Below are 14,598 nucleotides of genomic sequence, written 5' to 3'. Positions count from 1 at the left end.
TAGTCATGCTCCGCTACCTTACTACAAAAAGTACCTGCCATTTATTTGTTCTCTACCTGAATTACTGAAGTTATTCTAGTGCCCCGATCCACACAGATACTGCAGATGTGAAGAAGACAGAGCTGTCCACCTGAAAGCACCTAACCTAAAACTGAGAACATGATACCTTTCACACTGCAACTGTTGAGGTTACTTGCTTCAATAAGAAAGGAAGCAATATGAACATACCATATACAGGCATTTAAAAATATTCTCCAACATATTTTAGGGGTTGATGAAGCAGTACTTCATCTGGCCCTCTGGACTGTGGCTGCTGCTTTTGAGAGGGGAATGTGCAAAAGAACACAAGTTAATTCCCCAAGTGATGTACACTGTTTGTGTAAGGCACTCTTCCTTTACTGCAGTGACTTGGCACCATCATGTGGCCACTCTGAGTCTGCTCACTTTAAGTAACAGTTTAGACAGAAAACACTTTGCTATGCATTAATTAAAATTTACAAATGATTTCAATCTACTTTAGAAGTAGAAAGTACATAGCTTAAACATACATACACTAAATTCTGAATGCATTAGAACATTTTTTTCAAATTGTCCTTTTTTCCCCCCCAAATCTCTGCTCTGGTTGACCATGTTTTCCTTCATGATCTTTAAATTTGAAGTTGTTAGGCTACAAAAGTTGAAGGTATTTTCTGTGGTTAATTTTGTTCCAAATTTTACCAATAATGTTCAAAACTTAGAATAATGTTAGAGACAACTATCCTCTGCCTCACTACAAGAGCTTTGAAATGATTTACAGGATTAAACAGGTCAGTGTCTTCTGTTTTACATCAGAAATCACAAAGGATTTAGAATTTCAATAAGTGTCACAAGCTCATTATTTCCAGTGTTTGATCCAACCTGTATATATCAGGACAACTTGAGCTTTCAGGTATTCCTTTTGCAATGCTCCAGGGACAAAATCAGAAGTAATGTATCGTGAAATGGAAATTTGTTTGCATGATGTTTCAAGGTAGATATAAGAAATCTTTACCAAGCATTAGTGTTGTAAAGTCCCAGAGATACAAGTTGCAATACATTCATGTTGCTTACACAGGAGCACAGTTTTATGCCCACCAGACAAAGGTTTGCTATTATTTATTTCTGAGTAAAATAATGAAAAACTGTAGTGTAATTTATAGGAATATATTTTCAATTTTTTTTAAAATAAACATATTTATAATTCTTTCAATAAGGAAATACAGTTCATCATCTTTTTGAGCACAATAAGCAAAATTTGGTTCTATCATTTTTTAAGATAAAATATATCTTTTCATCTGAAACAATGTATCGATTTTCTTTAAAATATATACAAGTTATATACAAATACAAAACTACACTACAAATCTTTTAATTGCGGTAAAAAATCATATAAATATTTTGCAGTAATAAACCCACACAGATGTCCTGCTTCTAAAAGGACTGCAACAAAATCAAATTTAGTTTTTCAGATTCCTCAGGCTGAGGTAATGCCCACTTCTTCTTTACATATTGAACATCTATCTGTCCAGAGTCCTTGGCCAGCACAACTCCTAACGATCCATTTGTTTTTTCTGGTTCTCCAAGCAGAGCCATAGTTACAACTCTGAAATCAAAAGAAGGGAGGAGGGGAAGTGGGTTGAGACAAAATGAATAGAAATTGATCATTTCAAACGTGTTTTTAGTAAGTTACTTATCGTTAAATGATTCTTTCTTTTCTGCCTATCATCATAGTGTAATACTTTTCCCTTTCAAGTCCCAGCATTTAGCTTTTAACCGGTCACAACCATTTAATGTTTTAATAAGAGGAAGTTCTGCCCCTGTTCACAGATTCCATCATCATTTTCTTATCATGACTTAAAGTTATTTCAAGCTTGTAAAAATGAACTGGATACTTTTTATTGTATTTCCTAAACTGTACAGTATAACAACTTAAGAAAATGTATTACTTTCTCCCAAAACTAGCAGCACTTCATTACAGCTTGGAAAACTACAAGGAAAATTTTTAGTTAGAAGGATCGTCACCAAGACTAACTTAAGCCTAGGGAAGACAGATGCTCCTAGCAGGGCACCCAGCAGGGAGAAAGGAAAATCCTCAAGTCAGAAAGGTTAAACTAAACTTCAATTCTGAATCAATCTACAGGATACCCAGGTTTCTACACTGACTACAGGAACAGCATTGTGTGACTGCCCTGGTATTAGTTTTGGTGAATATATGCTAGCCAAAAATGTTGTTTACTTTGTGACAATAAACACAATATATTTATTTATATTGGTAAACGTATGGTAATATAGGCATTTTAAAATATTCCCCAACATATCTTGCATATTTATGGGGTTGATCCTGATTCAGAAAAGTTATCTTTGAGCTTAAGCAGTCCAGTGATTTTAGTGGGAACAAAATTTTTCTCTACATATAAACAGCAAGTCATCCACATATAGACATCCATCCATCCCGCTGATAACACCGTTTCTGAATTTGATTTATACTAACAGTATTTCTTGTCAGATTATATAAATAATATATAAATATAATCTGAAATTACACTTGCTGTGGTGTCTCTTTCAAGCAGTTTAAAAAATAGTTAGAAGAGCAAATTCTAAATAAGATTTTATGTTAAGCAAAAAAATCCTCACCCCAAATGCTAACCAAAATGTAGATGACAATATTATTAATATTTTGTTAAAAATACAGTAATGTAATGTACTTACGTCTCTGATGGAATAGTTTGCTTTGCCACAGGCAACAGATCATTTTCCAGGAGATCCCAAATGTAAATATTAGATGATGCATCCAGGACAAAAAACACTGCAGGTCTTGTTAAAGCCCACTGCAGAGCAATAATTGGTTGGCCATTTGTGCTGTCATTCCACTGCATGAGGGGATACTCTGATGTCATTTGGTGTAACCTAATGCTTCCATCTGAACAGCCAACCTGTATCATAGGCAAAAACAAAATCTTACCTGGGAGGAAAACAAACTAAGCAGGATAGAAACTACAAATCAATTCTTGAAAACGCCAGGCAGATAAATATAAATAGTTAACTGACTTAAATGATACATATCTACCACATTTTACTGCAAAGATTATCCAGATTTTACCTTTTAATATGACCTTGAGTTCAAAATCATTAAGTCCCACTGAGTATACAGAGTAATTTAATCCACTGATCTTGGGAAGAAGCCCCAAATTCCCCTTAAAACAAACAAACAAACAAACAAAAAAAAACTTCTCAAACTATCAACTTCACTAATACTATGATCAGCACAACACAATAGTAGTCTGACCTGGGGTGAGGTCAGAGCCTAGAGGCTAATTCAGAAGGCTACTTAATTAACACATGTAATCTGTAAAACCAAGAACAGCTTTCAGTAGGACAGACTGTACTTAACAGTATGATGATATTAAACTGATTCATAGTGAACAGCTAAATCCAAAGACAGGCAGATATCACTGCTTCCAGATATTTTGTTATAACCTTTTGTCTTACCTAGTATAACGTTTGCAAGTTTGCTGCAATCTAGGTACCAAAGAAACTATTTCATGAAAACATAAAAGAACTTTTTCATATTACCCTGGGCCATCAACACATAAGGACGACTTTCTAGGGTTTTCAAATTACAATGACTTTTAAAGATGACTCTGCAAATTGTACTTAGATTCAAAAGGATTCTGCAAATACAAACTTGTAGAAGTCAGTATCACTCTAAATAAATGCATTTGGGAAAAAGGAAAGAACTTCCACAGTGGTAAGTGAAAGTTCTAACTCGGCACATGGTGACACAAAATACATACACAGTAGCCAAACACATTCATTTTATACCTCAGGAAATCCCAATGTAAACCATAGCATATTTAGACATAATACATTATTTAAGAGAGGATCAAGTACAAGTATATGCAGGTCTAGGTATTTAGAAAATCCTACCAGCGCTAGAGCCAATTTACACTGAATAAACTTTGAAAAGGCAGACGATTAGAATATCGTGTGTCAATTTGAACTGCAGAGGCCAGATTTGAAGATAATTGTCCACATGTAGGATGCATATGCTGCCAGGCATACCCCAAGAACTTGTCAGCAGGCTAGCTGCAAAGCCGTGAAGTGGAGAGGAAAGTATGGCATGGAATACCCACAGCTGCTCCACAGACTTTTCTTTCACAGATATCTTGTCTCCAAAATGATTACGTCACTAAGAGATATGTGATAACAGTGAGAAACTCCTGAAGTTTCCCTCGCAGCAGAAGACTTGCTAGCCATGCTGAATTTCAGTAAATCAGAGTAAGTTACCAAGTTAATGGCTGCAGCAAGACTGACATTTGTTTCTGTGAGCCAGATCCTCCATCTTTCACATATCCAAAGTCACATCAGGACATCATATGTTTGTTACCCTTCATTTCAGGTCGGAATTAGTGAGGTAAATCAACGATCACATCTCGTTAAATACATCAGATTGGAAAACTTCCCTCCACAGGTAATTAAAAATGAAACTTGCATTAAATTAAAGTGTTTTCATACCAAAAAAAGTGACTTTCCAAAAGGGAAGAAATCAATCGCATTGACACGTATTGATCTTATTCCACTCTCCTGGGGTCTGAATAGCTTTGGAAGAACTTTTAAATCATGTCTTGTACCATGGCCTATCAGACCCTACAAAAAAACACAAGGAAAAAGAATTAAAACAAAAACAAACAAACAAAAAGCTACATTATCAATATTAGAAGTTCGTAATTCAAAACTTAAAACTTAAATATTTCATAGAGCAGCTACCTTAAAAGGTCCTTAACAGCTAATAAAAGACTGTAGTAATATTCTCAAATTACAAATTTTGCATACAGTCTTCTGGCAAAAATCCAAGTAAATGGGTCTCTATTTGAAAAAAAATAACAAGATGAATTGTAGCACATTACTCACAATGTTTGTTCCAACAATGAAATGATTAGGATCAGAAGACAGAAATTTAATAGTCAGTGTTTGGGGTGTTCTCAGGCGCACATCTTTTGGGAAAAGGCTATGAAAAACATAAAGGCAAAAATGTACAGGAATTTTCTCCTAAAGACATGCAAGTACATTACAGAAACTCTTGATCTAAGATTTTTATGAATAGCTCTAGGAAAAGTGTGCACTAAAAAAAAAAAAAACATGAAAATATCGTTAAATAGATCAGATAACAGTAATTTAACAAAGTATAGGAAAAATTAGCTTTATGAGATACACAAGCCCAAAGGTTTGTTTTCTTACCTGCTATTCAATTCCATAGTAGAACTATGTACTAACTTCACTTTCCCTCCAGGAATTAAACCTAAAATTATATAAAATAATTATTTAAACTGATTCAAGAACTTTGCATTAAGAAAGTGCTATCAGCAAATTAAAACCTAAGCTAATAAATGTAAGGATACTTCATAGTAAATTTGTTTCTTGCAGAAATAGCTTTTGATACGTAAGAATCTTAAATCATTTGAACTCTATTTCACAATTCAAATCTAAAGCCTTGAGATCTTTGACAGAAATCAAAGAAAGAGGACAGATAAAGTGAAATATGTGAACTCAATTATGTGTTTCAGTTCTACAGTATGCACATAAGATCATGCAATATCACTATATAAAACCTAACTCTATCAATGGTGAAAATGCACATTTAATGTCACTTGGATCCTTACCATGAACTATGGTAATAAGAAATGGTAAGAATGCTTCCATAAAGCTATTCCATATTACTTGTTAGTAGAGAATAGCGTAATGATTAAAATTATTCAAACCCAAGAACTTTTTGCAGATGAAAAGAAAATGAGTGCTGGCAGAAGCAAACTTGATAATCATCAGCACAGCCTAGCTTTAAAATACACCTCTCCACAGACATACATGCCCAAATCTGGCAACTCAACATAGGCAGACAAGGCACAGGAGACTAAAAACTATAAAACTGATCAATATTTCTAGTTTGTTAGCATTGCTTCATTGTTTATATTTGCATTCAAAAATGGATCCAGATTTTATTGACAGCCTTTTCCAGCTAAGTCTAAGTTTGTTCCAAGAAAAAAAGTTATTCAGATGACTCAACAAGGACTGAGTGGACTTGCCTCTTACCATTTTTACAGAATCTTTTTTCTCACAATGAATTAAGTACCTTAATCAAAAGAGGATTTCCAGGATAATTATCAAAATGGAGATGCAGGCAACAACAAAAACATTATAAGAAATTTGGTTAAAACTAAAGAAAGGAGTACCAAGAAAGACAAACAATCTTGTACTCCTTGGGAAAAAAAAAAAAAGCTGTTGAGGACACAGGTATCTGCTTTGATGTTCTAAGAAATGTGGTTGTCCGTGGTAGCAATTGCCAGTGCAGAATTAGCAGATGAGATTCAGATCGCAGTGAAGATAAGGCTCGTGATACCTAACCTACAACCCAAAATCGGAGATATATGTCCTATTCAGGATGGATCTTTTTCCCTCTTCTAGACCGTTTGATGTCACCACTGATTCTTCTTCCTCCTTAGGAACTTCACCATCTCAAAATCCATGCACTTTATCCTACCTCTACTATACAGTACTTACCTAAATCAGTTTGCGAACCAGACAAATCCACTTTCTTTAATTCTACAACTACCTGAAAAGTCAATATTCAACATTAATAAAAAATAAGTATTTACCAGACTTTAAAGTTTTTTAACTATCTGTAATAACGTATGACATGCCCATCTAAACATTCCTTTAGAGTTAAGCCTAACGTTACAATGATCACAGGTAGATTATCCTCTGTCAATGTCTGCAATGCTAAAAACAACTGCATGTGCCTGCTGGAAATTCCCTACGGGAAGGCAGAAAATGGGAAGTCACTTCCTACACTTAATTGCTCGCTGGCATCATGTTGGTTTGATTGGCAACCAAAAAAAAAAACAGCCTAAATCCCCCAAGTAAGGAATTGTAACACATTTCCTGTGTTTCTTACCACCTTTCCATGAACTCCAAAGGAAAGTCCATTTGGCTCAAACCCACTGCTACTGAAGTTACTTAGAGCTTTAAGGGACTTAACTAATGCTACGGAAGGGAAATACTTTTATCCCCTTATTATTCACATAGCTATTCAGTTCCTCAAGCAAGATAATTCATATGTGAACAACAGGTTCAGGGGTACCTGGGCCAAAGCTGCATCAGAAAAACAGAAGACTGAAAACACCTGATAGAAAGAAGAGCTGTCAGGACAGTATTTAAGAGCAACAGACCTGGTGCTTACCTGCCTCTCATATTTTAGGCAGGGTTATCTTATCCACAGATTTCCACATTTTGCCTCTTGAACATTTATTTAATATAATTACGAATATGACTTTTCACATACATTCAGTACAGTCTCTGAAACCACTGTGATTCAAATAAAATAAAGTAGATGGGTGAAAGAGGACCATAGTCCGTTATTCAATTATTAGAAATATTTGAACATATTCCTGTGAAGCTGAACTACTGTTTGCACGTTTTCATGAATTCATGCACCTGTTAACAGTTTCGCCTAAAGATAACATCCTGGCATTAGGGAGTCAGGTCAAAGATTTTGAAGAGAATTCCAATAGCATGGCTAGTTTTGCTGTACTTTTCAGGGAGGAAATTCTCATCAGAAGTCCAAGATTTGTGTTGCTATATTTCAAGAACTATTTTATTATTCTAACATGTAATGCTCTCTCTTTTCATACGTATATTACTCACCCACATATTGAGGATTCCATTTTCATCCATTGAAGCTATCTGAAATGGAGGGCCTGACATTTCTATGGAAGGAACAGTAACAATTCATATTCATACACTGACCTTCATCCTGAATGATGTCAAAGGATTTTAAACGTTTTCTAGATTAATATATTCTCTTAGCTACATAAAGCACCCTAATTCTACCAAATAAGAAAAAGGCATGAAACTAGTGTGTTCAATTTCACCTACAGGAAAGGCAGATGATCTCTGTCCACATCTTTCAAAGTGTCTAGATTTTGCATGGACTTTGGAACAGAACTTAAAATGTTAATAGATGAAATCTAGTAAAACCTGCAATGTGTAGAACATTTCTTTGGACAATTATGGTTTTCGAAATGAAAATCCGTAATGGCATTAATGACCTCTCCTCTAGCACGCTGCCTAAGAATTTGGAGGCATGAGTATTAAAGTTTCTTTGCAAAGGTTGGTCATAAGAAAATTTAGGCAAAAGACACAGGAAGATCTGTCAATGTCAGTCACACATTTTCAGTGCTGTCAGATACACACAAATTGCTGCACTGATATAGATAGGGATTTCTGGACATTACAGGAGGACTAGGAGCTTTCTAAAGGCAGTTTTTGGGTGGTAACTTGTTTTATCATGGAAGAAGAAAATATCTTAAAAAGAGACATTTTAACAGACAAGAACACTCATCGGATGTGAAACTGCACTGAATGAACATTACATGAAATTGAGAACAGCAAGTAAATGTGAATGTTATTTGTAATTGATACTACATAGAACTTAGAAGCCAGAATGCAATTATAAACTGGAATTTGGCTATGACATATTTGTTTTACTGGATACCTAAAGAAAGACTGAGATTGAGACTGATCCCTTGCACAGCAGTTTACATACCCTCCTGATAAGAGAGGCTTGAGAGTCCATATTTCTGATCAGTGCAGAGAGAGGTTGAGACAGGTTCCACTGCTACTATAGGAGAGGTGTGGTTTACTGAGTTTAGAACACCATCTGTAATTAAGAACAATTAAAAGTAAACATTATACTATTTTCATCAAAAACAACAAAACCCTACTCACTTACTAGCTTATAGGAGAATGATGATTACAAAGCTATGTGCAAGTAATGAACTTCATGAGTTTGTTTGTAAAAGTCTCAAGTACATATTGCAAACTCTTTCCTAAATTAATAAACCACTACTAGACAAATCAATGTTTCACCTTCTGTTTCTACTTTTTATTTTCCAAATTACTGCTGCATCATTTATGCCACTGTACAATACATTTCATTAAAATTTGCCATTTCAGAGCTAGCATGAAGACAGCTATGTTAATTTCATGCTCCACCAGTAACAGAGGAAAAAATAAATCACTGCTTAATAAACAGGAAAGACAAAATTGAAGGAAAATGGCTTTTATAAAGTGTTGTTTAATAGACAGTAGTTATCCTGAAACAAACATTTCACCATGAAAATGTATGCATTTACCCTTGAATAACATTTTAAAATAAATGTGTATTTAGAGCTATTTCAATGTCTTCTTTGTCAGATACTCCTGATTTCTGGATTTGCACACTGAAGTTAATCTCATTTAAGACTAAAGGCATAACACTTCCTAAGAATACAGCATTAAAATCTGCTTGCTCATTTAAGCAACTACATGAAATTGTAAACATGCATATGACAACTAGCTCACTGTGCAACACAAGACCAAATGTCTTCAATCTACTAAAAGAAATGTAATGTCCATCAACAACCAACTAATGTTTACTTTAACATGGCTACTGCAATTAAATATGCTTGTGAACAAGTTTTGTGCATGTACGTGTTTGTGTATCCTTGTGTCCCATGTGTGTTCTTTTGTCTCCTGTACCAAAGAAAAGGAAAATTAAATAGAGGGTCTCATTTTGCAATAATAACATTATAAAAAGAAAAAAAAAAAAAAAAAGAAAGAAAAAAGAGAGAAAAAACACACCTTTATTGTTATGTGTTATTCTTCATTCTAGGGCACAAGTAAAATGGCACCAATTTACAAATGAGATTGAGATGAATCAAGGGTCAAACTGCTGGAATGTACATCTCATTCCCAGTCTCTCAACATACAACTACATATATTGAAAACTTCATTAAGATTAATGACTTGCTCCTCTATTTAAATTTGCACTGAAAAGCAATGATAATAGGCATAAAGACCCATTTATTTCCAACAGATTCATAAACTCTGAGGATCTCATACACCAATTCAAATGCAGAGTTAAGTATTTAGGATTGGGTCTACTAGTATGTCAGTCACATGCTGTAAATAAAGTTCTGTAGCTTTTGAATTTGCCACCTATGGATTATAAAGAAAAAGTTTAGAAAAGATTTTGGATCATAGACTAAGGGACCAGAGGTGTAGAAAAAGAGAAATACAACGACAAGAAAATGTCAACGGATGAAAGGTCACCCACAAACACTTTTGAAAAATAAACTTTCTTCTGGCTTCCCAATATGTAACGCTAACTCAGGTTGTATCTAAATGACTACCACATTATTTTTTCTTCCTGTGGTGGTATATTAGGAACCTTGAAGGAGCATGCCATGACTCTCAATTGGCACCAGTGTTAGAGATTTTACTCATATGACAAGTGAGATGACAGAAAAGTATATGGCAAGGTTTTGGCCCAACATGAGATTAATACCAGAGAGCTACCAGGCCACAAAGTTTAGTCACAGCTTCAGAATCCCTTCAACAGAAGACTAAAAGTAATGGACTTTTGACTATAGAAGTTAGAATTCAACTTAGTCCATTCCGTAAGTTACCTCTGACACTCAGCCTTCATACACTACTTGTTTGCAATGATGTGATTCCCCCAAATTACTCATATATCCTAAACAAATACTAGGTTACACATGGCTGCAATAATTGATAAATTGCCAATAAACAAGCATAAACCTGATTCAACATTTAGATTATCTACATTGAATTCAGAAGTGATAAAGTTACACAGGGGTAATTTACAGAAATGCATAAGGGTGAGATTCAAAGCAAAGACTGAGATAACAGTATCTACGTACAAATCAGCTGTAGAAGATCTGTAAGTGAACTAAATCTAATCTATACAATCTATCCAGTTAACCATACACAGATATCTAAATTAGGATGAGATGAACAGCTTTCTAGATCCTATTGAGTAGCATTGCACTGATTTTAACAGAAGTTATGCATGTATATGCTTTACATATTTCACATGAAGAAACATCAACATCAAGGTGACAATTTGCACAGATTGTGACCTTTAAGTGGTGTTTGAAAAAACTGTGTGCTTGTCTTATATTACTTTGATTTTTTTTAAATCAAAATTAATATGTAGGTTTAAATGTAGATAAAAAAAGAAACATATTAAGGCAGATAATGATGAAAATTGGTTAATCTAGTGGTTTAAGATAAGTTAGTAGATGAGTATTCCATTTTAACATTACAGCACTCCTTAGGTTCTATATCTGGTTCATCTCCCAATTCTCATTGCTTGATGCATAGTTTAACTGGCTTACATTTCTTTACAGCTATTATTGATTAGTATCTTTTACTAGGCTAAATATCATCTCTGAACTGCCTAAACTAGATTACTGAGAATCAGTGTTAGTAGAATTTGTAGTGGAATTGTTTCACTGCCCACAAAGTGACTAATCGGAATACATTCAGTATCAGAATGATACTAACCAGTTGAAAAAGTCGGAACTCTAAATGTCCAGTCAGTTTCACCGAATGTCATACGAGGGTGCATTCTTGAGTCTTCTCGAAGATCCCACACCAACAACGAACCATCTGTTGTTCCAGCAAAAACTAATGTTGTTTTACTGGGACTAAAGCAGCAACATAACACCTGTTGAGTAGGAAAAATATACATGGTTGATATTATGAAAAAGAATAATGTTTGATAAGCTTGAAATACGTTCTTACTAGGCATGCAAAACCAGAAAAAAACAGATTACAGGTGTTTGCTGCAGAAGGATGATTTACTTAAAAGAGTAGCAAGAAGTTCCGACAACATCTGATCAATGAAACGGAGTCAATATTAAAACAACAACAAAAAAAGACTTGCTCTAAATTCTATTGTTAGAGAATAAAATGGAATGAGGTTAGTACTCTGCACACTAGGCTCAGATGTGTTTTTAGAAGATGACATATCTTGCAGCAAGACAAATACATATCCATGTATATATATATACATACACACACACAATAAAGTCATTTACTCAATGGGTGACTATACAATGTTTTTAAAACATACCTCTGAGTCACATATTAAAACCTTCTGAGGACTGGATGGCTGCCAGACATTCCAAACACATATGATGCTCTTTCTTTCCAGTAAAGCAACACCTGCTTTTTCAGGTAATCCATGAACTGAAAGTAGTGCCTGCCTCTGAATGTTAGATACATATAGGCAGGATATTTTCCGGTCTAAACCATTGAAAAAAAAAATCAAGAAAGCAAAGAAACAAATAAAAAGTAAATTAACTGCAGATGAAAAAGCATAATTAGCTGCTATAGCAACAACCAAAGAACCTAAGACATAATTATGTCTTATGAATAATTATGAATTCTGTTAACAGTAGATTGCTTTTGAAGCTATACAAGAGAAGAGGAGGGACTGGAGAATGAATCCAACAAAATTAGAAGTAAAGTAGAAAGCAAAAGGGAATAGATTCAGGAAGTTAATAGTATGATTATTCTGGGCATAAGCAAGCCAATAAAGAAGTCTGATCTGATATTAGTATATACACAGAAAATTAAGCTAAGTCTCCAACAGGAAACAGCACAGGCCAGGCTTCTGGTTCATCTCACGTGTTCATGTTAGGATATGTATGTTTTTGTACCATAATAGGTCTTCCTCACACAATTACAGATATTTTTCATTTCACTTTTCATCTGAACTGTCACTGTTTATATGGGGATGATATAGCTGCAGTTCAAATGTATCAGGCTATATTCTCCCCATTCAATGACTTTGCTTTATTTGTAACTTTGGCCCTACTTTCAGCCTAAGAAACCTAGGTGAAATGACACTTTGTGGGATGGCTCTTCAGCAACCGGGGCAAGAAAATATATGCAGGACACCCTGATATCATGCTAATGACTGGCTATACTTCTGGTTCCACAGCAGCTAGGATGCTCTGATGTAACCCATTTGAAACCATCCTGCACCGAGTTACAGCAAGATTAGAACAATTAAAACAAAAGCGAGCTTTACATCATCTATATCCTGATATGTGCTGTTTGCAGTTCAGTTATGACAAAGAGCATGGTACTTAGTCTAAGGAAGAGTTCACACTATATACTAAAAGGTGTATAATAAAGTTCCCTTACCATGGAGGAATGGCTGGTTAGTATTTAACTGGAAACAGCTATCACTAATAGACAGACTGGTTTGTCGAGATCTTAGTTTCCACCTGGGCTGTGTTGCAACTTGATCTTCCTCTAGCAAAACAGCAATCACCTTTCAAACATAATTACATTTACAGAAGTAAAAGGGTCGTCTTATCTTTCAGCTTTGCTATTTCTAGCTTTCAAAAGTATGTGGATGAATTTAATAAACCTTTATCAACTTTTTTATTAATTTTATACTTTTGCAAATACAGCTTAACACAGATGTAAAAGTTGCATAGCTCTGGTTCCATGCATTTGAAGAGAGATGAATCTCACTGATAATGAGTATTATTTAAGTAATTTATTTAAATTAGTCACAACAAGTACTGTGAGTGACCTACCACATGGTATAGTATACTTGCACACAACTCACAAAAGATATCAAGTACATAAGTGTACCTGGCCAGCAGACCGGAGGAAATTTGCTAATCTTTGTGAATCAATTTTAGGTGTTAGAGCTGCATTGGCTGACATCTCCTGGCTTTTTATGGGACCTATGAAAAAAACACAACAACAAAAAACAAACTTCAAGCTTGATTCAAAATGGAATCAATTAAGAAAACCATGAGAACAATGCAATTTTTAAACAAGAGAAGAGCGGCAGGAATCAACCTCTCGTCAGCAATTACAGTACTGAATAACAAGTTCTGTTGGGGAATCATACCCACTGCCAATAGAAGCAATCCAGGAGGAAGAAACTATTTCTGCCACTTATTCCCCACCCTCTCCATCAGGGGATTCAGAGTGCCAACTGCAAGTTGCTACAACGCAGCCTGCCACGATACAAATTCTGACATTAGGAGGATTCAAAAGAGAAAGTTTATGTGCATACATCCATAATTGACTAAGATTAAAATATTCTTTACCTCCAGATACAAGGGCACTTTCTCCTGGATGCTGTGTCCACTTCTCCAATGTCTCAACTTCCTCAGTCTGAACGTCTCTCTCAAGACTGTCCTCATTACACTGAACATATGCCTAAAGTATAAAGACAAAGTGATATGGGTAAAGACAAAGTGATATAGGTAACGTGGTGAAGAATGACAGCACGTAATTGAACAGAATTTAAATATTCATTTTAAAATTGATGTGCTCAACCTCTTCTATTTGTAAATTCAGACCTAAGCATCCTGACACAGACAGTGTAACCATTCTGTGAATGCACATTTAACCACATTTTGCACAAGAGTACTAGCCCTACTGAAAAAATACACAACTTCTCCCACTACATGTAAAGACAAAACCTAGCGTACCTGGGACAGTGAGCCACAAACATACAGAAAGTTCTTTATAAAATGGGGAAGGAAAACAAGAAATTCCTTTTCTAACACAGAAAGGAAATGGTGTATCTGGCCAAAAAACCTTTGATATTATTGCTTTATTGAAATGATTTCACATGAAACATAACTATTTATTAATAAGCTACCCTATTAGCTTTAGTAGCTTTGTTTTGCAAAGAAAACTGTT

General features: G+C 34.9%; 1 protein-coding gene across 1 annotated transcript in view; it reads right to left on the bottom strand.

Annotated features, from left to right (window-relative positions):
- Positions 1–1,166: 1,166 nt before the first annotated feature.
- DYNC2I1 (dynein 2 intermediate chain 1) overlaps positions 1,167–14,598 on the bottom strand; it is a 32,154-nt gene continuing 18,722 nt past the window's right edge. Inside the window, exons 12-24 of the mRNA XM_040548896.1 lie at positions 13,998–14,109; positions 13,531–13,625; positions 13,072–13,201; positions 11,993–12,165; positions 11,422–11,584; positions 8,618–8,731; positions 7,717–7,778; positions 6,574–6,625; positions 5,257–5,317; positions 4,930–5,026; positions 4,534–4,665; positions 2,728–2,951; positions 1,167–1,621 (exon numbers count right to left, since the gene is read on the bottom strand). Of these exons, the coding sequence (XP_040404830.1) occupies positions 1,450–1,621; positions 2,728–2,951; positions 4,534–4,665; positions 4,930–5,026; positions 5,257–5,317; positions 6,574–6,625; positions 7,717–7,778; positions 8,618–8,731; positions 11,422–11,584; positions 11,993–12,165; positions 13,072–13,201; positions 13,531–13,625; positions 13,998–14,109 (1,587 nt within the window). The 3' untranslated portion in view covers positions 1,167–1,449. The remainder of the gene's footprint in view (positions 1,622–2,727; positions 2,952–4,533; positions 4,666–4,929; positions 5,027–5,256; positions 5,318–6,573; positions 6,626–7,716; positions 7,779–8,617; positions 8,732–11,421; positions 11,585–11,992; positions 12,166–13,071; positions 13,202–13,530; positions 13,626–13,997; positions 14,110–14,598) is intronic.

The sequence above is a fragment of the Cygnus olor genome, chromosome 2 (assembly GCF_009769625.2).
Source record: "Cygnus olor isolate bCygOlo1 chromosome 2, bCygOlo1.pri.v2, whole genome shotgun sequence".
Classification (NCBI taxonomy): domain Eukaryota; kingdom Metazoa; phylum Chordata; class Aves; order Anseriformes; family Anatidae; genus Cygnus; species Cygnus olor.
The sequence above is the reverse complement of the archived record's forward strand: the minus strand, read 5'-3'. Positions and strand labels throughout refer to the sequence as shown.